The 23,137-nt window shown below is 42.1% G+C and overlaps 1 protein-coding gene across 9 annotated transcripts in view; it reads left to right on the top strand.

The window, feature by feature from the left end:
* Positions 1-23,137, top strand: part of Phactr2 (phosphatase and actin regulator 2) — a 259,681-nt gene that overhangs the window by 164,238 nt on the left and 72,306 nt on the right. For all 9 annotated transcript variants that reach the window (XM_029482385.1, XM_029482382.1, XM_029482383.1 and 6 more), the window contains exon 2: positions 15,257-15,424. In XM_029482385.1, coding sequence (XP_029338245.1) covers positions 15,257-15,424 — 168 coding nt within the window. The remainder of the gene's footprint in view (positions 1-15,256; positions 15,425-23,137) is intronic.

Raw genomic sequence — 23,137 nt, 5'->3', positions numbered from 1 at the left:
CTTTTCTTTCCCTTTTTCTCTCTCTTTCTTCCTTCCTTCCTTTCTTCCTTCCTTTCTTTTTCTTTCATTTTTTTCTCTCTCTCTGATTATTTTGTTGTTTTTTCCAGACAACATATGTAGTTTCTCTACATAGCTCTGTCTGTCTTGTGGTTCACTATATAGACCAGGCTGTCCTGATCAGCCAGACCAGAAAGTTCAAGATCTTCCTGCTTCTGCCTTCTAAGTACTGGCTTCTTTCTAGTATTTTGTTGTTGTTGTTGTTTGTTTGTTTGTTTGTTTGTTTTAATGATAGAGATACCTTTTTTATGACTCCCCTAGTTAGAAGAAGGAGATGAAACCAAGACAATATGAGCTGTTCTTAGGTATGTTTAGAAAGTTTGGAGCTGTCAGTGGTGTGACTGTGATTGTGCTCGGGAGGAAATTATTGTTTTGTGCTCACTGTGAGGGAAGTGATTTCTCAATAGAGATCCTTCTGGATGGTTTTCAGTGATGTGCCTTTGATGAAGTGTCTCCACATTCCTTCCCAAGCAGCAGTTAAGCATTTGTTCACCTGAAGAAATGTGTCAGCCAAGTCTAAGCCATTCTTAATAGCATGCATCATCCTTCCTGCTGTCTTTGATAGTTTTCCAGCTTCAGACATTAGTGTTTGTCATATTATCTTTCAAAATATTTTGAATTCTACAGGAACACACTGTTGGGAATAATTTCTTCTGAGTGAAAAACCTGAAGACCTGATAAAATAAGTCCTGACCTAGTTAGGCCAGACCCTGGGAATTATTTGCCGTATTTCCTCCCTGGGTTAGGTATTTATTTATAAACATTAACCAGAATTTTCTGTGACATAGGTACGGTATGGAAGGCCAGGAAAAGCCTATTTGGTTCCTGACCTGTTAAGACTAGATGGTAAGGGTACATATTCCTTCTTCATAAAGAGGTGGCTGTGGGTTGGGGAGATGGCTAAGACAGTGAAGTTCTTGCAAGCATGGGGAAATGGAGTTCACACCACAGAACCAATCAACCAAAAAGCCAGGAGTGGTGTCACCCACTGGAAATCCAGTGCTGGAGAGGTGAAAGGGGGAGTGCACATCCCTGGGTCTCATTGGTCATACCGGTTTGCCTAATTGGTGAGAGTGACAGACCCTGTCTTCACAAATAATCTGGATGGGTAACAAGCTATCTCCAACTGACAGCTGCTCTCAAGGAAAAAAAATCAGTTTTTTTTCCAATAGAGTCTCACTGGGTATACAAATCAAACCTATGTCCCATGCCTAACAGTAGCTGGTCAACACCAAACTAACTCCATGATACGTTGGGAGCTGTTTTGTCTCATAATGTTATGTTTGGACTTTGGTTTGAACATTACAGGTCTTTTGCTTCATGGTTTCTCCTATTATGTTTTTATAGGGTTTGTGTGTATATACGTATGCATGCGTGTGTGTGTGTGTGTGTGTGTGTGTGTGTGTGCATGCACACTAGTGTGTATGTATGTGAGTGTGTGTGTATACATGTGTGCATGTGTATGTGTGTGTGTCATGCTTTTTCTATTTTTCCTGTTTTGTTTTATTCTGCTTTATTTCTTTATTCTTTTGCCTATTTTGTTTTCTAAAGAGAGAAGAAGGGGCAGGGTTGGATGGGTAGAGATGTGGAACAGATTTTGGGGAGCTGAAGGAGGGGAATCTGGGATCAGAATATAAATTTTGCATAGAAAAATTATTTCCAATAAAGAAAGAATAAAAGTAAAGTAGATGTTCCCCACATCATGATGTTTGAGGTTGGTCCTCTGGCTTGCCCGTGTGCACATGGGCATGCATGACCCTTGACCCAGACACATACAGTTTTAAGGAAGGAGATGGATTTTTTTCTCCTTGCTCACTTAGTAATTATTTGTATGTCTTTTGAAGACATTAGTGAATTGCATCTAGCCACTTGTAAGTTTCAGTTACAGATGGAGTCCCCAGCTTTCTCATACATATTTAGGGTGCCTTCGGTATTGAAATTCTTAATAAACACACTATGAGAAAAGAATTTTGGAATGAGCCAGTTGCCTGGATAGTGTCCAGATTGGATTCAGGGGCTTTGAGTTTGGGGTTATACCCAAGTGCAGCTGGTACAATTTGTTTGCCAGAATGCTCAATGAACCCACACGTCATTTTAAAGAAACCAAAATGGGATATTTTGCAAGTGAAATACCCTTAATGGCTATACTGCAGTGTAAAAAAAAAAAATCAAGATCAGCAGTAAAGGCATCACTGTTCTAAGATGATTTTTAATTGGTGGGATTGTTCCTCCCTCTCAGGAGAACTAGCTGTACCAACTGCGGAATGTTAATCTCCTTCTGCTACTTTTCAATAGCTTCCTGTTTAATTTGAGCAGGGTATTTCCCCACCTGTTAGGCAGCGTGATGAAATTAGGCTAAAGCCCTTGAGTAATTTCACTCCAAATTGTGACTCATAGTTTGGAGACCGCTTCATGCCGTGCCTGTCATGGGAACCCTCGGTGGCATCACTGTGGGCCCAGCAGCACTGTCCTGTGCCTGGCCTCCTCGCACACCATCAGTCTACATCGAATGACCACTTGACTGTCGGCATCCTCCCTTGCTGGCTCGCTGCTCCTTCAGGCAGAGATCCTGCCCTCCAAGTTCTTTCCTCAGCTCCCTGCCCAGTGCTCCGAGAGTTGCTCGTGAATTAATCATGATGAAATGCTTCCATTCTGTACTCAGTACTTCCTTCCACATCTCCATCGTTTTGTAGACGTCTTCCTTTTCTGGTCAGCCCCAAACCTGGCTTTCCCTGGTAATTGCTTTCTAGCAATAATCCTACCCCAGCTTTTTAATTATTATTATTTTGTTTGTTTGCATAGCTGCCGTGTGTTTGAACTTGCTATGTAGCTAGGGATGGTTTTGAACTTCGACTCTTCCCACATCCATTAGATTGCTGGTATTGCTGGTGTATGCCACCACTCCTGGGTTCCATAGCACTGGGGATGGAGGCCAGAGCTTTGTGAAAACTGGGTTAGTAGTGTACCAACTGAGCTACATCTCAACCCAGCCTCATCCCTACACACACACACACACACACACACACACACACTGCTCTTTAGTGGCAACCCTACACAAAAGGGTAGAATTGACCTCTCCCAGGCTCTCTGTGCTACTTGCCACCATCTTGCTTTAGGGTGTGTACATCTTCATGTGAAGTTGTGTCATCTGGTGAGTGTTCTTGAATATGCCTTTGTTGACATCATCTCCTGACTTCCTGGTCACCTCATAGTCACCAGATGAGGTTCAGATTCTCCCCACCACTGCAAGTGTTGTTGCCACCCTAAGGAAGTTATTCTGCCTTTGGTCTGCGCACGGCTGGACAAGCAATCTGGCTCCCATGGCTCTGCAGCCCTCTTCCCTGGACCTTTTCACCTCTCCAACCCCAGGGCCTTCTCAGACCATGTTTGTGCTTCAGCTCTCTTCACACTTTATGCATTTAAACAAACAGCAAACAGATCTTTTCCTGGGCTCAATCATCATCGGTGCCAAAAAACGTTCAAGGTTTCTTATTGCACAGAGCTTACTTGTTCCCAATGTAATTGTTTCCCTGAGTTTATCTTCATCCCTCTGCAGCTGCTTTTGTTTGGAAGACTCCACCAAATTCAAATCCAACTTCTTGCCTAGTGTGTCAGTAATGCAGTTCTGACTGTCTTTGGACATCTTCCCCCAGATGTCCTGCCAACACCTGAGGTTCATGGGATCTAAACACAGCCTAACAGTATTTCCCCTAAGTCCACTCTCCACCTAACAGCTCCCACACTCTGTAGAGGTTGGGGCCATGGAGACCTCTAGGCAGCTCCTCTCCTTCCTCTGCTGCATCCCTGAGATCCATCCATCATCCTCAGTCCTTTTCCATTTGCTGCTCCAAGTTCAAATGCCTGGCTTGTTTGCACTCATCTCTGAGGCTGGACCATGAGGATATAAATCTGGAGCCTTGGGACCCTGCATGACGAATCGACATAAATCCTCCTCTTTGGGATCTATCTTCCAGCATCCTGTTTTCTCTCTATATGCCTGCAAAGTTCATGTCTGTCTCCAGGAAATAATCCAGTATTATGTGTGGCCAACAGTTTCTTAGCAGATACCTGCTTTGGAGACTTGATGAGGTTACTAGGTAATGGTTGGAGATGATAGAAGATAGATAGATAGATAGATAGATAGATAGATAGATAGATAGATAGATAGATGATACATACATACATAAACATTTTAAGAGATCTTACCCACCTTTCTTTTGACTGGTCTGTTGATATTTCTGCCCCATTCATCCTATGGGGAACTTTCCATGATTTTGGGTGAATGAAAATTTGGCCATGGACTTTAAAATGATGTTATTGACTAGATTTTATTTTTAGTTATATACTTTTTTGTTTATTAAAATAATGTGATTGAACCTAGGGCCTTTTACATACTAGGCTGGCATTCTGTATAGGATTGGTCTATATCCCAAGCCTGCACACACACACACACACACACACACACACAGAGGGGGTGGGGCACATACCTGTAGATGACATCGTCATGAGTCCTCATCACTATGTGTATACCATATTTTCTGAGACAGAGTCTCCCACTGAGCATAAAGATCACCTGTTCTGCTAAGCTATCAAACAAGTCCCAGAGGTCCATCTGCCCTCACCTCCCCAATGTAGAGGTGCCGCCACATCCAGCTTTTTACATGGGTCCTGGGGTTCCAAACTCAGGCTTTCAAACTTGTCTAGCAAGCACATTACTAACTGGGCAATCTCCCCAGCCCCTTCCCTAATCCTTTTTGTTTCCTTTCTGTATTGAGATAGGGTATTACTAAATTGTCCAGACTACTATTGAACTCAGTCTGTAGCCCAGCAAGAATTTGAACTTGAAATCCTCCTGGCTTCCTGTATATTGGTGATTATATACCCACATCACCAGGGCTACATTTTGTTTTGTTTTGTTTTTTAAACCTAATAGTTTATATATAAGACCTTTCATTTTCTCCCCTAATTTTCATCCATCTGTGTATGCTCAGCCTAAACAGGGTGATCATTATCCCCAAACCAATGAGGTGAAATTCTGTCTTACTTGGCAGATTGTCCCCATAGAATATGCAGAAATTGTCCTTCTTTTCCCGAGTACAGCGACCCTTCATTCATCCCAGACTCTGGAGTTGCTGTAGGAGATGGTAAGGGCCTGAGGGTAGCAAGGTCAGAGACTGGTTGGTTCCTGTCTTAGTTTTCATTCCTTTAGCTACTTCTTGTTCCTATACCAACCCCTCATCTGTTGGTAAAGAAACCTTTGCTTATCATGGTTGTAATGGTTTTCAAAAATTAAAATACTTTGTGTTTTTATTAAAGTTGATTTTTTTCCATTCACAAAATGACCCTTTGCCCACTCAATCAGAATTCCATTAATCCCCATACATGAATGACTTTATTTAATCTGTAAAATACCCTGTAGCAAGTCTAGGGGATACTGTGCATGTCAGTGAATCAGGATGTCACACAGCTGCACAAACAGACTATCCTACACTTTGGGCCACAAGTTTAAACTCTGGAATTTTCTGTCAGTGCTTAACGGGCAGATGGAAATCTTTAGTAGCATTTTCCTTTGGGAATTCAGAAGGAATGGCCGCTTCTGTTTTTTGTTTTTTGTTTTTTTAAGTTTAAAAATTGATACTTTTGAATTTTGAGAACTAATTTTATGGTAAATAACAATTCTCTGTACAATGAAATGAGTACACTCAATGGAAAACGAGGAGAAAAATTATCTATTAAATTAACACTACACTGTGCCTACCACAAATGTAAATGAACTGTGATGGCATGAGACATTGTTTGAGAGATCAAAACAATACCTTCTCCAACTCTGGACAAATCCAAGCAGGTAGCTGAGGGCAAAAGCAGGGCATGATTCACTCTCTGCATTTATATCTTATATTCTTTTGAAACAGAGATTTACTCTCACCCACAACAGCACTCTCTTCCTGTTTTATGTAAAGGGCGTTGTGGAGGCGGACCAGAGCTCTGTCTCATCAGCCCTAGGACCTTAGACAAGTTACCTGATTTTTCTGGGCTACCCCTTCCTCTTGGACTAAATGGAACAATGTAAATAGGACCTATTTCCTGTTCTGTAGTGATGGATGATGAGCAGTATCCATGCGGCACTCAGCACTAATCTTCAGTGTGACTCAGCCAATACGAGTGGAGAACCAAGAGAACCCTGAGTAGTTGGAGAGTCACTGTGAGATCACTTAGCCCAGTATCCTGATTTACAGGGTTGAAAAATCGGGGTCCTCACTCAAGGTCATGGGGCTGCTGTTCAAGTAGCTGAATTGGTCTGGGATCCAGATCTCTTCTCTCTGGCTTACAGTTCACCATCCTGATTTCATGATCAAAATCCAGAACAGTAACCGAGATTTATTGGCTGACCTGGTTGTGCAAAGCCTGCTTTGCTTTCTGGTTTACAGTTGGCTGCTTTAGAGATACCAGGAGATGCTTCTGGCTCCCTGGATATGCTCAGGTACGCCAATGCAGACAGCCTGGTGGAAGGGAAGTTCCCTGACGAGGAATCAGATGACTGACACTTTGCATCTGCCATTTATGTGACGTTCAAAACACTCCTGTTTCTCTTTGAACTCTTCATATTTGATCATTTCACATGGTCAAAAACATGACCTTATAAGTTGTTCATATTTTCCCATAAATATATTTTATGTGTCTATTGTGAGCAAGAAGCTACAAAAAGCTCAACCATCCTGGACTCACTCCCTGCAAGGTACTTGTTCCCTTCTTAATTCTCTCATCTGACCCCAGGTCACAGTCCTTCCTGCGAAACACTCCCAGCACACTCAGCTAGAGTTCCTTCCTCCCTCACATGAGTCCAGTTGACTTTTGGTTTTGGTTTGCATGGCCCACTGGCTATGTCTGCTTCCTCAGCAGAGTGTGAGCGATTTCAGAGCAAGAAGCCAGTCGGTCCCACTGGCTCTGTGATCTCCCTGGATTTTCCAGGTATATAGCATTGAGTTGAAGCCAGCCTTGTAAGAAACTGGTTGGGATTACTAGTGCTAGAAACAGGTGGCTATGACTAAAAACCCTAACTCCGACATTTAACTCTTGTGTTACTGCAGTAGGATAACTTTTATATTACTTACTCAATATATTTTTAATCTTTGTCTTTATGAATATAAACATGTGTACACTGAATGCCCGATCCCAAGTTAGGTTCTCAGTCTCCATGGCTCTCTCACTATTTAATTGCAGAAATAACGCCCTCTTTCAATACCTGTCTCTCACCCTGTTGTGAAATTAGCCCAAATTAGTGCAGGCAAAGCACTTTGCTGAGTTTGTGGCAAATAGTAAGTGCTCAAGAAATATGAGACATTATGCATTCTGTTATTACTAAATTAATACTTCTGGCTGTTGGGAGAGCAAAAGAACCCAATGTGGTCCAATGAATGGATAGCTCATGCTCTCTGCTTCTTAGGAGCCTGGGGACAGAAGCGTGAACCTTGTAGTTTCTTTTCCCTCATTGTCCAATGCTTCTCTCATCATGGGAAATGAGGACGCTCCGTTATTACAGAATAAATTTCAGCCCTTTGAATTGGCTTTTGAGTGTCAAAATTTTATCGTTAAAATGACCTCAGTGACTTAAAAATGAAGGACAGGGAATCATTGTATCCTGAATGTGTCACTCTGTATCAGCTGTACGTGACAACTCTCCTTACATGGATGCGTGCACACATGTGTGTTGGGGGATGAGTTTGGAATCTCCCCTCTGTGCCTGGCCTCTCCTTAACAGTGACTAAGTCCTTGCTAATGTGGTGTGGACAGTAACCCCACTCTCCACTCTTATAGAAAATGTTGACTACCACTGAATCTGAGTAAGTCGTGTGCTAAAGCATGCGGAAATAGCAGAATGGCGGTCTTTAAAAACCCCCCAATGCCAAAATACTGGAAAAGGAAAGTGTTAGGAAAGGGAAGGAAGATGGAGAACTGGAAATGTTATCTCCCCAAAATCCAGGGGGCAGAAACCTTTCATGTACTCCTCCACGCCTCTTAGAGCAGAAAGGACCCTAAAAATACAGATCTCTGTTTATTTACCTCGTTGGTGGCTATGATACATTAAAATATGACTTGTCAAGCCAGGCGGTGGTGGCACACGCCTTTAATCCCAGCAGTTGGGAGGCAGAGGCAGGCGGATTTCTGAGTTCAAGGCCAGCCTGGTCTACAAAGTGAGTTCCAGGACAGCCAGGGCTATACAGAGAAACCCTGTCTCAAAAACCCATATATATATATGACTTTCTTTTATAATAGTTCTGGATTTGGGAACCTGTGGGCAAGCGTGCTTGTTACATAAGCATCAGGACCTGGGTTTGAACCTCCAGCACTCACATAAAAAGGGGACTTGATGGTTTGTGCCCGGAACCCGAGCGCTGTGCTGAGCAGAGACAGGAGGACCACTGAGGCATGCTGGCTCTCAGCCTAGCCCTAAGTTCAGGGAAGGACCCTGGCTCAAGGGAATAAGACAGAGATAGCTAGAGCCAGGCACCCAGTGTCCACCTTAGATCTGTGAGCTGGGGCATGGGTGAGCACAGCCACACACATTGGAACATACACACACGGACATGTATTATTTAAAATAAAAGAATAGCTCTAGATTTACAGAAAATGTGGAAAGATAGTCGTATTCTCATACACTACTGTATTTATTTTCTCTTGCTCTTAGTCTCTTGTGTATGTGATAAACTTATTACAACCAAAGGACAGACAGTGGCACCTTCTTACAAGCTACAATTTATTAGAATCTCAGCAGTGTTTCCTTGATGTCACTGTGTTTGATGAAGGATCTCACTAAGGACCCATGTCATGGCCTCCCACTTCAGTTACTCACACTCCGTTTGTTTTTAATTACCTTGTTGGTCTGAGGTGCCATCAGTCTGGTATATTAGACATGTCCCTCAACTCAGCCTTTTCTGACAGTTTCTTGTAATGTCCCTGGCTTGTGGGTTTTGAAGATCCAGATGGATCACAACACATGAAGGATGCTACAGTAAACACAATCTATCACAGATGACAATGACCTTGGTCACCTTGGGTGAGGTGATTCTGTGCCCTTTATTATGAAGTTAGTGATGACCGACTTCATCATCTTCCGCACTTCTGCTCTCCAGAAGGAATTGCACTGTGTTAGCATTTAAGGCATGGGAAGGTAAGCCCCTTCTACAAATTATCAGAACTCATCTGTACAGATTCCTTTTGTCCCAAATTTATTTATTTAATATTTACTTGTGTAAATATGGACCCATAGATATTTATTTTAGATTTTTGGTTATAAGTTAGTACTATATTATTTAGTTTACCCCAAATTGTTCAAACATTTGACTTTGCTTATCCTTTGAGTTCCTGCCCATGTTTCTCTGACATCTACTGTTCAGTTTGTTTAGAGTATCCCCTTACATCCTAGCAATATAAGATGATAAGGGCTAATCAATAATTCTGTGTCCCAACCCTGGAAGTGTCCATTTCTGTACAGAATGGACTTTTTGATTCCCTTTTTGAAGAACACTATCAGAAACCAAGAAAGAGCATATGTGCCTGGCAGTGTGTATGTTCATGCTGATAATCTACTTCCTGTCTTCCTATCTTGCAAAACTCGAGTTTATACAGTCATGTCCCAACTGTCATTGGTGTCATGTAGAACATTCTAGATTCCCACTTCACTATCTGTAACTTCCACCATCAGCCATCCACTTGTGTAGCATCTCACCATATACATACAGAGATTTCTAACCTGTGCCCAAATTGGGTGTCCTATAGTTGATTCTTTTCCTCTTCTTCATTGGCCATTCATGTTACTTCCAAAGAATGGAAGAAATTTGGTTCAAACTAGTGTAAGGTGTGATTAAATGAGAAGAAGGCCAAGGATAGCCCACAAGGATGGCCCACAAGGATGGCCTACTGGCTCCCCTCTACATTGTCATCGTGGATCGCTTGTAGCATCCATAGACGGTGATTTTTAGGTCCACTTGGTTCTGTATGTCTGTCCTCATGGATGATGGCACATGCCATTGCTTCATTTAAATGGAGGGGTGTAGTTAAATCTTCCCTATGTGCTTTGTAATTGGGGGAGGTAGACTTCAAACTACTTTCTGCACTATGCTTGTGTTTTCTTACTGAGTGTTCTGTGACTGTAAAGGTGAGTGGTAGAAGTGAAATGGGAACACAAAAAAATCATGGTAAAACTCTATCATGATAATTTTAATATAATCATAATGATTGAATGGTCAGACATGTATGCGCAAAAGGAAAGATGTCTCTGAAGCCATATTTTAAGGAAATAAAGTTCAGTTTGCTTATTTTTGTTTTTGCTTTTTAGCTTCCTCAAAATGTGGGCTTAGCAAAATGTAAATACCATATATGATCTGTCTGGTATTATTGGATTTTATAAGTGCATTCAACTTCACCTGCAAGTACTTAGGGGTATTTAGAGAAAGTTGAGGCCGTCCTTTTCAACTACTTTTTCTCAAGGTGGCTGCCAGCTTGCCCCCAGTCAGCACCAGGAGATCTTTCACTGGGGCTCTTTTCTGAGTGACCTTTCAGTTACTAGATTTATGAATGGAATACTGTGCCTCATTTTCTCAGTGACTGAAATGATTGTGTGTGTGGAAAATGGGTGTCTGACATATCATAAAACACTAAATATTGTTTTTTAAAGACCTATAAACTCTTGCACTAAATAGTTGGCCTTGTCTAAGAAGCCCTGTCTGTTCTTAGGTCTCAGAGGAAAGAACAGCAAAGTTCACAATTTTAATGTAGTAATTATGTAGCTTCGTTTATTTTTGGAGGTATATGGTCATAGTGGTGCTAAGGTTGCTAGAGTTTCTGTTTAATTTAAAATAAAATCTGTGTGTGCTCTTTGAAGCCTTCCCAGTGGTGATGTGAGGAAGCTTAGTGGAATGGGCTTACTTCGCCAGGAAATAGCTCATGTGCAAAATCCCCATGTTCAGGGAGGACAAGACTGCATTTCAGAGTGCGCTACATTTAAAAATGTAAGTGTCAATTATGAGCCAGCAGGTAATGATGAACAGGAAAGCGGATCTTTGTTGCATGTGATCTACTCCTGCAATCCCAGCACTTAGGAGGCCAGCAGAAAAGGCTTATGAGTTCAAGGCCAGCTTGGTCTACATAGACCAGGTTTCTTCTACATAAGAAGAGTAAAGAAAAAGAACAGGAAAGCTTGTGAAGATTACCATTGAAAACAGCTAGATGGGATGTAGCCCTCCCCCATGTGTAAATGCAAGGTCTGTTGGGCTTAGATGGAAGAGTTTACACAAACTTTCTAAGGGATCTTTAATGATAAGTTTGTTCAAAAGAAGAAGCATAGAAATATCAGTGGTGCTCCCAGTTGCTAGGTGTCTGGAGAAGATTTATTCTGCCCATCCTTCACTGCTCCACCATGCTTTAAGAGAATCACAATGGCATTTGGCCAACTGGGCCACGATACAATCTCTGACAGCAAGGGTGATTTTAAGTAAGAGTCTATCAGTTATAAAAACAAGTAGATTCATTCTGCCAGGGGGATACATGTGCATGTGCAGACTCACACATGTGCACACATCCCTGTGTCTGCTGGCACTGGCCTCTGCCTTTAGTACCTGAGAGTAAGATAGAACTGAAGGTGCAAGAGAGAAGATGGTGTCATTCATTCCTTATGCAGTCACAGATTTAACACAGTCAGTTTTGGGTTTTTGTTGTTGTTGCTTTTTGTTTTTTTGTTTTTTTTTTTTTAATTCATCAACCATATTGCTCCACCTATGAAACTATGTCATCCAGGAAGTTGCTGCATTTTTTTTTTACTTTTTGTTTATTTTTAGTTACAAGTTTAAAATAGACTGAGCTTCGCAGGTAGGGATGGAAATTCCAATCTTTATGGTGTGTGAAAGAACCAGGTTTGCAGTCTGCATGGTGATGTTCCCTCTCCAGTGCAAGAAAGTAAGAACAAACTTGGTGTTGGTCTGTAGCTACAGAGATGAATTTCAGATGGAAACCTTAGTTCCTCTGTCTGCATGAGTCAGCTCTTCTGTATTTTACAACATCCAGTTGTTCAAAATCCATCTTTTCTATGAGATTTCAATATCAAGACTCATGAGGAAGAGAAAGCACACTCTTGCTTCCTTGGTGGCTTGTCCTGTAGCTCACAGTCGGCAGCTGAACGGGAATAGAAGGGAAGGTTTTACTTCTCTGCTGGGGCATCCCTTTGACTTAGGGTACAGGCTCCCATCCCCGTGTCTCCTTCTGTAGGGGTCTGGCTGCAAGTAGGGTTAGGACCACTTACAGAAGCCTGTGATACCCCTGCCTAGGTGGCACCTGGGATCAGAGTAGACAGCGTAAGAGAGAAGAGTGGGACTTGCCGTATGTAATTGGAAGGAAAATGCATGTAGATTCAGCTGTCTACATGTTGTAACTATTGATTGACGTCGTTCATTCAGTTTGGAATTTTCTTGGCTCTTCATATGTCAGGGGATTTTTTTTAACCAAAATTTGAACTTTTTGTGTATTATGTCATGAGATTCCACATCTTATTTAAACCTTCTGCTCCCATTGACTTCATCTAACACTTGTGCAAGCATGCAATGAGTGCCAGCTTGCCACTCATGCATAGAGGTGGAAATCCAAGTTCTTGTTGACACCCTATATATGAAGGTCCTCATTAGTACCCAACAGGGGTAGAATTCCCAGTGGACAGACTTTGACACAACTCCAGTTGCTGTACGGGGCAAGTGTCTAGGCTCCACACATGGTCTCCACTGGCATTGTGGGGTAGCAGGCATGAAGGTCTTCTTATTTTGCCTTCTGTTAGCACAGCTCTGGCAGACGTATTGGGCTCCTTGCTGGAGGCTCCTGAGTGTGAGAGCCTCGCTCCTCTTGCATTTAGCTTTTGCTGGCATGTATGATCACAGTTTCCTTTGTGGGGTTTGGCCAGAGCACAATAGTTGTGGTCTAAGCTTTTCTGTCTTCCCAGGTTGTTTTTCCCGCCCCTGTCTGGTAGCTCAAAAGATCAGGCTTTGGTTGAGTCTTTTTGGTCCATGCCAACTGGTCTATCTGGTTTGTTAACTTCTCCAGTTATTAAAGTGAGAGATGTAGCCAAAGTCCCCACAGCGACCTGTTTGTGGGGCAGTCCTGAGATCTTAAGGTGGTCTGCTTTCTCTCTACTTCACATCTTCTTCAAAATCAGTGGTATGCAGGGTTGCAGTTGTTTTTCAAGTTATACTTAAGAAAAGGAATAGGAGTGAAAATATCTCCCTTGAAGTAGAACTGCTTGCTTTAAATTTTTCTTATTCCTGACCCTTCCCCCGATAGTTTTTATTATGAAAAATTTCAAAACTACAAAGAGGATAAAAACATTTCATCATAGGCCTCACATCTTTACCACCGAGCTTCAATAACTGAGCATTTGGCTGGGGTTGGGTATTTACTCGTCAATTCATCTCATCTGCCTTAGTTAGGGTTTCCCAAGGCAACTCGTACAAGGACAACATTTCATTGGGGCTGGCTTACAGGTTCAGAGGTTCAGTCCATTATCATCATGGTGAGAAGCATGGCCGTGTACAGGCAGACATGGTGCAGGAGGAGCTGAGAGTTTTACACCTTGATCCACAGGAAGCCAGGAGGAGGCTCTCTTCCACACTGGGTGGAGACTGAGCATAGGAGGAGACCCCAAAGACCACCCTGACAGACAGTGACATACTTTATCCAACAAGGCCACACCTCCTAATCATGCCACTCTCCATGGGCCAAACACATGAATCTATGGCAGACCAAACCTGTCAAACCACCACACCATCTATCCATTTATTTGTCTTTGATGGATATCATCACAATTCACCTGTAATCACTTCAGCTCACGTATCAATCAGACTTCATTCTATGAGTTTTCTAAGGTTAATTTTACATAAAGTGAAATGTGAAAAAAATCATAAAGATTGTAACCAGTTTTTTATAATCCATCCAATATTGGGATAAATTCTGTCTCTCCCAGTTTTCTGTCTCTCCAGTTAATTCTACTGATTTTCATTTTTCTTCTTTGTTTGTTTGTTTGTTTGTCACTAATACCTTTTGCCTATTTGAAATTTTGATAAAAATGAAAGCACGCAGTGCATTCTCTCTTCCATGCGCCCTTTCCAGCATGGAGTTTCTGAAATGAACTCAGGTTCTTTGTACATTCGTTTGTACATGGGTTTATGCCATGGTTATATCAAAAGTAACAGGAAGAGGGTCCATTCAATCTTGCACTCGGGGGAAGTCTTGGCTATAAAAATTCTATCTGTATTTATTTTCCTCCTTAATATTTTATTATGGAAGTTTCCAAAACTTGAGAGAAGATGAAAGACCCGAACTCCTTTGCCACCTGGATTCAAAGCTTAAGGTTTTATTGATTTGAACTGATTGTACATTTGTCCAAATACCCATTTTATAAACAGACTGAGTAAAGCCATCATTTGTCATCGTCTCATTTAGTGGCATTGTTTTTGCCGCTAAAATTCGGAGTTGGGATGATGTAGGTCGTTGTTATGTCCTTTCTGTTTGGAGCTTAGTGTGAAGCAATGGAAGAGTATGTTTTTATTTTTTCTTTCTGAGTGATAAAATACTGAAGGCATATGAAGATAATGTTTTGTCACATGCTGTGCCCATGTTTCCCACAGAGTTCCATTGTTAACGATAGCTACCAGTTTATTTGGGACTGAAAGTTTGCTCTAACAGAAGCACACAATAGTGCTAGCATAAAAATAGATTTTAGCTTCCTGGCCCCACACTTTACTTTGTGAAGGGAAACCATGGTTTTCCCAGCACCATGACTGTGAAGTCCTTGCTGAGAATACCAGACTAGCTGTGGAGGAGCATCCTCTTGCAGGGACACCACGACACATTGCTGTATTGTTGCAGATGGTCTCAGCTGGGGTTCATGGCTCTTTATTTGTCTGGCCCTAACTATTATGTAAGTCTCTTGTTCCTTTTCTGTTTCCCAAAAATGATTGCCCAGGGGAACTATAACTCATGATTGATTGATTCCCTGATTGATATCAAGGGAGTCCTACCAGCTGCAGAATGGGACAAAACAGACTTTATGTGAGATTCCAAAGAGTCAGGAAAGTTGCTCTTAACAGTCCAAGAAGAGACAGATAGTGCAGTTTCAGACTTTCATTGCAGCTTGTCTCTAACTTGATTTTTCTTTATACAGTTGATGGACTAGACAAAGCCTCCATAGCAAACTCAGATGGCCCCCCAGCAGGTTCCCAGACACCTCCCTTCAAGAGAAAGGGGAAACTCTCCACCATTGGGAAAATCTTCAAGCCTTGGAAATGGAGGAAAAAGAAGACCAGTGACAAATTTAGAGAAACCTCAGCAGGTACGGTCACTCTCACAGTTGCAAAATGATAAATGGTTAATGCTTTGAACTAGGTGAATTGTGTAATTTATGTGATTTTTTTCCTGAAAGAATATGTATTTGCACTTAATATGAAATTACTTCACTTAAGGATAAAACAATCTAACAGTTCTGTCCCTGGTTTTGTTCCGACTTAGGTTTTCTAATGTAGCCTTACACTAAAATACATTTTTAAAAAATTCATATAGATCATGACACGTGAAAAAGGAGGAGGTGAAGTAGAAGGTTGGGGGTGGGGGTGGTGTCTGTGGGTATCGAGGCAACAAACACCAGCTTTTTCATATAGAGACTTGTGTGCTGTCTACCTATTGCTGCTAATATAGACATATCTGTTAATTAAAACCATAAATTTCTTTGAACAGAACCTTGTTATTGGCTGACCCTGAACTCACTCCATGGCTGGCCTTGAACTCCTGAGCCTTCTGAGTTCACCTCTTAACTGCTAGGATTAAAGGCATGTGCCTCCATGCCTGGCTCAGAACTTTTTTTTTTTAAGATTTATTTATTTATTATATGTAAGTACACTGTAGTTGTCTTCAGACACTCCAGAAGAGGGAGTCAGATATTGCTACAGATGGTTGTGAGCCACCATATGGTTGCTGGAATTTGAACTCCGGACCTTCGGAAGAGCAGTCAGGTGCTCTTACCCACTGAGCCATCTCACCAGCCCCGGCTCAGAACTTTTTAAAAAAAGTATTCTTTGTTGTACTTTTTCCAGAGACAAGATTTAAATGACTGGACAAAACGGAGTGTTGACATTTAATTTTAAATTCCCATTGTGTCTTTAGAACAAACCAATAGTCTCTCTCTCTCTTAGGAAAGATGATGGGAGATTATTCCATTGTCATTACTTTTTTGATTTTTTTTGAACATCAAAAATCACATTGTACTGGGCATGTCATCATGCACCCCAACCCATCAGTGGATGAGGCAGGAGGACTGTGAGCAGAGGCCAGCCTGGGCGGTATAACAAGACCCTATACCAAAGTAGAAGAATGAATTAAAGGAGTAGAGAGATGGCTCAGAGGTTAGGAGCACTGGCTGTTCTTCCAGAGGACATAGGTTCAATTTCTAGGACCCACACGGCAGCTAACATCTGTGTGTAACACACCAATTCCAGCGGATCTGATACTCTTGCAATAATGCATATAAAATTATATATGTATATATAAAGAATGAGACCCTGTATGAGAAAAAAAATCAATCAAAAGAATTTCATTGGTTCGTACTTTACATATGGACTTGTGGGGGAAATTGGTTTTAATTCTAAGCTCAATCTAATCAAATTCTGGGTGTCCATGGAATTTCGTTTAAGGACAAAAGACTTTTATCTCTTGATGTAAGTCCAGCTTTCTCCATGATAACCGTTCGAAACTATTTATCAAAATTTCTCACTACACTAGTCTGCAAACATCAGCAAGTGTGCAGGATCATGGAGCAGATCTTACAGGCCTAAGTAAGACCACCCCTGTGTCCTTGTGCTGTGAAACAGAATAGAAAATACCAGACACAGCACAAATGTGTGCATCAAGGAAAGCAGAGCTCCCTGGAGACAAGTGTCTCTGCGGCACTCCCAGGTAGAAAAGTTGAGTACTTGCTGTCTAATGAACAAAAATGACGCCTGAGAATACTTTTAGAATTGTCTTGGAAGAGGGATGTTGTAAAATCTCAGAAGAAAAAAGATTGTTGGGAGCTGACGTTTGTAGACAGTAGGCTCATTAGTTTATTGTTCTTCTTTGTAGCATAGCAATAAAATGTAGAAAATGATGGAGACTTGGATTGAGGGGTGGTGGATACTGAGAACTTTACCATGTCTAGGGGCTTCCTGGATTAGAAACCAGTGGGAGATGGTGGACTCTGCTGAGTGAGGACCAGTAAGTGATTTCCTTCCTACCAAACACTAGATGATCCTGGTCAAGCCAGACACCCTCTGAGCCTCATTTTTTGTTTGTTTGTTTATTCTTTGTTTTGTTTTGTTAAAATCCAAGGAATTAGATGAGCTGGATTCTTGGGTGTTTTCCTTCCTGATTCTGTACTTGGCATTCAGAAGACCCGTGGTGTTACAGTTCCTGGCTAGGCATCTTATTATCCCTGTTTTTCAAGAGTGGATGGAACCAGGTTGCCCTTCCAAAGTGCTCCTCTCATGTTTCCCCAAGCACTGGTAGAATCTGGCTCTGCAAGTTGCCATGGTTACTCAAGATGGGAGCAAGTCTCTGGACTACAACATTAAGATGCTGAGAGGAGATGAGAGGCTCTCAATTATCTCTGTTGCCCATTATGTAGATCTGGAGCTACTAGCATGCCCCTTCTTAGAGAGGGCATGTACAGAGGATGTCTTCCTCCTCTTTCCTTGTTATGTATTTGAATTATGAAATAGTCTCAGTGTATTTGCATGTTTATTTTAAGGCTTTAATTTCTGTTAAGACCTGAAGAAAGTATCCATGAAGCTTAAGCAAACCAAAGGGGCTAAGAGTAGACCTCAGTGGTAGAGTCATTGACCAGACACTGTGTGTGTGTATGTGTGTGTAAAACGGAGGGCCAGTTTTCATTTTCATGTTGAAAAAAGATGGAACAGAAAAAATGAAAACAACCAAGAAATGTGATCTAGGCTGTGTGTAGTCCAGCAGGATGGTCTATGCTGCCTGAGAGTGGGAAAAAAATCAGTGAATTTCTTCAGAGAAAAGTAACTGGTCAAGCCTGTCTCTCTTCCCTGGCTTTAGTATTCAGAATTTCATTTATATTTTTTCCTTTCTAATTGTTTCCATGTTTTCTTTTTGTTTTGGGGAAAGGGATACAAGTATCGCCTCTGCATCTTTGTTCCTTTTTTTATTTCGCTCAGTGCTAGGGATTGAAAGCAGGTCATCCACATGCTAGACAACCTCTCTGCCGCTAAGTTGTATCCCCAGTCCTTGGATTTTTCAACTTGTTTGTGTCTCCCCGAGGTTAGACATGCAAGCAAGGCCTCTATGTGAACAGTTATTCCTTCAACTTTTGTGTAATGTTACCATCAAAGCCAAGACTTTTGAAAACAGGTGGCACCTGCCACTTTCACGACCTCCCACACTCAACACCTATCTCTAGATCAGGGATAGCTCAGTGACACAAGGAGACACAGGAAACTCCTGGAGGAAATGTTTGAAAGCACTGTGTGCTCCTGACCTCTACACACACACACACACACACACACACACACAGAAAGAGAGAGAGAGAGAGAGAGAGAGAGAGAGAGAGAGAGAGAGAGAGAGAGAGATCTTCTCTCCTGACTTTTATCCTGTGCTCCTAGATAAGGGAAATCAAGGCTTTATCTCCATGAGGACTGTGGTGTGTGCGTGCTCTTAGTAATGGCAAAGGCATGCCTGTTGAGATTTTTAGATAGAGTCATCATAAGCTACAGCATTCTAGGAATCCAACTAACTTGCAAAGAGCCATCTGGCAAAAAGTTGAAGTCACTGAAAGTGCACCACAGTCCTGAACAATAATAACAGTTTTCATTGATGGTTGTTATAGACCACATTCTGCTCTGAGAACTCCATTCAGATTGACTCACTGAGTCATGAGAGCAACTTATGAAGTCCAGGCGATGAATTACCCACTTCTACTAGTCAGGAGTCTTGGCCCAGGACACTCAGCCCGCTATGGAAATAGGAGTCTGGCAGCAAAAGGCCCTGCAGCCAGCACCCAGCCCACTCAACAAGTTCCATTACATTGTATCCCTGTAAGGTAACTTTCTGCCCAGATCAGGAAAGATCAGCCCTCATAGGTGTCACTAACACTCGGGTTGCCTCACTGGCTTGCTTTTCCTATAAGATGGATTTGGTCTGAGTAAATTACTTCGGTTCTGCCTGGCTGGCCTGATTGCAGCAGTGCATGTTCAGAAACATGGCTGGCAAGGATCAAAATTATGTTTGCTCCTAGAAAAGCATAATATTGTCCGTAACCATGGAAGCATAATATTGCTGCCTGGGATTATTTTCCATATCTTCAGAGAAGGATGAAGCAAACGGATTTCTCTGAGATGGGGCTTGTTAAGGCTTGCTCTCATGTATAAGTCTCTGAAAGCTTTTTGATTCTTAAATTCTCGTATTCCACTAAGGAAGTAGATGTGCCGTTGTCTCCATACCATATTGGAAGAGCAAAACAGAATCTGCCCTGTTTCCCAATTGCAGAAAACCCAGCAATGGGCACACAGTAACCAGAAAGTTCCTCAGGCAGGACTTGTTGTTGTTTCGAGGAAGGGTCACTTAGCAATTTCGTCTCTGCTATGCCTGGCACTGGTACAGACCATGGTGGTATGGGGGTGACACCGAGACTGAAGTACTTTTCTTTTGTGTTATAGGCTAGTAGGGTAGGAGGTGGAAAGTACACTCAAGTAAGTGTGTAGAATATCAGAAAGTGAGCAGAGAAAAGTACGGCAAAGGATTGGAAGAGGAATGTGAGAGGGAGACCATAATTTGGAATGGATGGGTCAAGGAGAGGCCACTGGGCAGAAAAGCCCCACAAGGAATCCTGTGAGTCATCACGTGAATTAGGGATCACATACACACCCTTCCAGCACCAGTGGTGTTAGCACATGACTCTCATTCATCCTAAACATCACCATCTCCAACAGTTGAACATCCACAGTGCATGACACTCAGTCACCAAGTAGTTACCGCATCTGTGGCCAGTACTGTGTCTAGTGAGATCTGGGTGATGTCTCTGGGATGCCTGTCTCCTCTCCATCTGTGTCTATCACCCGTTGCACATGTCACAGGAACTGTGTCTGAGCTCTCTTCCTCCCTGGGGCCTCTCTCTCCCATCAGGGTCAAGACTGTAGTTTGAATCCCCTTTCATCTCTGAGCATCTCTCTTCAGCATTACTTATTCACATTAGTTTTCTGCTCCTAGATGACGTTCATCTTTTTCAGTTCAGAGCAAAGGGCAGCATTTCTCGACTTTGCCTTTTAATGAGAAGTATCTATAGATGGATTGGATTTGGGATGGGGGATGTAGCAGTCATAGCCAAAAGGCTCCTTCAATGATCTCCAAGTCAGTTATAGGGAATGATTTGGGCAGCCTCTTTTAGAAACATTTCCCTGTGAGTTGCCCTTAGAAACGGGTTTTCTCCTGGACACTGATATCAAACTCATAACCTTCTAGGAAACACATGGTATTTTGCCTGATTCAGTAATGTTTTTTTCTACTTTGCCGCTCTGCTGCTGAACAGCTCAATGAACCTTGAGTCCACAGGAAGAGCTATTTAATCCCTGTGGCCACAACCGTGTTGGTCTCTGAGATCTTAGAATCAATTGCAGTGTGGCTTTTCGGAGCACAGATGTGCAAAGGTTCTTGACAATAATCATTGTCAGTCACTTTCCAAAGAGGTTGTTCAAAAGCAAATGAAAACAAAAGACGTGTCTGTGTCTGTATCTGTCTGCCTTCTGTCTGTCTGACTGTCGGTTGGTCTGTCTGTGGTACAATGCTAAGATTTTTTTTTAATATAGGAATAGCTTTGCCCAACCACTTTCAAAGTTAGGCTGAATCAGTGTCAGCTCCCTGCTCCACAGCCCAGGTGTTCCCTATTCTGCCTTTTGTGTGTAATTTAACCTTCCCCACTACACTTTGACTAACATGGGTCAGTTCTTTATTGAGATTCACTCTGGCTTTTAAAAGAATAGCATTAATGCATTCTTCACAAAAATCCTAAAATTCATACAAAATCAGAAAAGGCCCCAAATAACTAAAACAATCCCTAGCAGAAAGAGCAATGCTTTAAGTATCACAATACCTGAACGAAAATTATGATAGTGGAGGCTAAAGACACAACTCAAAGGTAGTGACAGGTACTGCTCCTGCAACTTACAGAGAATTGGAGTTCTGTCTCCAGCATCACAGCAGGTGGCTGACAACCACCTGTAACTCCAGCATCAAAGGATTCGGAGCCCTCCTCTGGCCTCAGCAGGCACTGGGAAACTGGATTTCCATATGTGAGACAAAAGATTACATCAGTATCTCCTCCCCTGCACAACAGTCAATTCATAATGGAGTAAAGGTTTCATTATAAAATCTGAACATTGGAGACTGCTAGAGTAGAACAGGCAAAGCACGAAAACACTTCAAGATACACAGGAAGAGGCAAGGGTTTTCTGAGCATACTCCAGTGGCATAGGAAATAATCTCAAGAATTGACAAATGGGACCACAGGACAGTAAGAAGCATCTACACAGAGCAGGAAACAATCACCAGAGTGAAGAGGCAGCCTGCAGAATAGAGAGAAAACATTCTTGCTGCCTACATAGCAGCCAGGGATTAGTAGCTAAGATATATAAAGAACAACAGGAGTCTAACATCCAAAACACAATGTTTATAGCTAAAAGTTATAGACTAGCTAATGAACTATAGAAACAGTCCTCAAAAGCCAGGATGCAAATGGCCAGTAAAATATTTGGAAGATGCTCAACATCCTTAGTCATCAGGAAAATGCAAATGAAAACCGCTTTACAATTCCATCTTACTCAATCAGAATGGCTATCAAGAAAACAAGGTGCCCTTCTGGTCCCTACCAGCACCGAGGTAGCTTGGGCGCAGAGTCTGCTGACACCCGCAAGCTACCCACAAGACCTGCCACGGGATCTTAACACCTCTGGTGAGTGGAAAACAGCTGCTGCTCCAATCCAATCGCAAGGAACCTGAGACTGCATTAATTAGGGAAGCAGAAAACCCGGCCTGATCAGAGGCACAAGTCCCCTCTGGTCCCCGCCAGCACTGGGGTAGTTTGGGCGCAGAGTCTGTGAACACCTGCAAGGTATACACAGGACCCTCCACAGGATCTTAAGACCTCTGTGAGTGGATCACAACTTCTGCCAAGAGGCAGGTTCGAACACCAGATATCTGGGCACCTTCCCTGCAAGAGGAGAGCTTACTTGCAGAGAGTACTCTGAACACTGAAACTCGGGAGAGAGCTAGTCTTCCAGGTCTGCTGTTAGAGGCTAACATAAACACCTGAGGAACAAGATCTAACCAGAAACAACTACAACAACTAACTCCAGAGGTTACCAGATGGTGAAAGGCAAACGTAAGAATTTTACTAACAGAGACCAAGACCATTCACCATCATCAGAACATAGCACTCCCACCCCATCTAGTCCTGAGAACCCCAACACACCTGAAAAGCTAGACCCAGATTTAAAAGCATATCTCATGATGATGGTTGAGGACATCAAGAAGGACTTTAATAACTCACTTAAAGAAATACAAGAGAACACTGCTAAACAGGTAGAAGACCTTAAAGAGAAAGCACAAAAATCCCTTAAAGAATTGCAAGAAAACACGACCAAACAGGTGGTGAAATTGAATAAAACCATCCAAGACCAAAAAAAGGGAAGTAGACACAATAAAGAAAACCCAAACTGAGGCAACGCTGGAGATAGAAAGCCTAGGAAAGAAATCTGGAACCATAGATGCAAGCATCAGCAACAGAATTCAAGAGATGGAAGAGAGAATCTCAGGTGCAGAAGAAGCCATAGAGAACATCGGCACAACAATCAAAGAAAATACAAAATGCAAAAAGATCCTAACTCAAAACATCCAGGAAATACAAGACACAATGAGAAGACCAAACCTACGGATAATAGGAGTAGATGAGAATGAAGGTTTTCAAATTAAAGGACCAGCAAATATCTTCAACAAAATTATA

Source organism: Mus caroli, chromosome 10 (assembly GCF_900094665.2).
Source record: "Mus caroli chromosome 10, CAROLI_EIJ_v1.1, whole genome shotgun sequence".
In the NCBI taxonomy this organism is placed as follows: Eukaryota; Metazoa; Chordata; class Mammalia; order Rodentia; family Muridae; genus Mus; species Mus caroli.
Note: the sequence above shows the minus strand (reverse complement) of the source record. Positions and strands in the feature narration are given on the sequence as shown.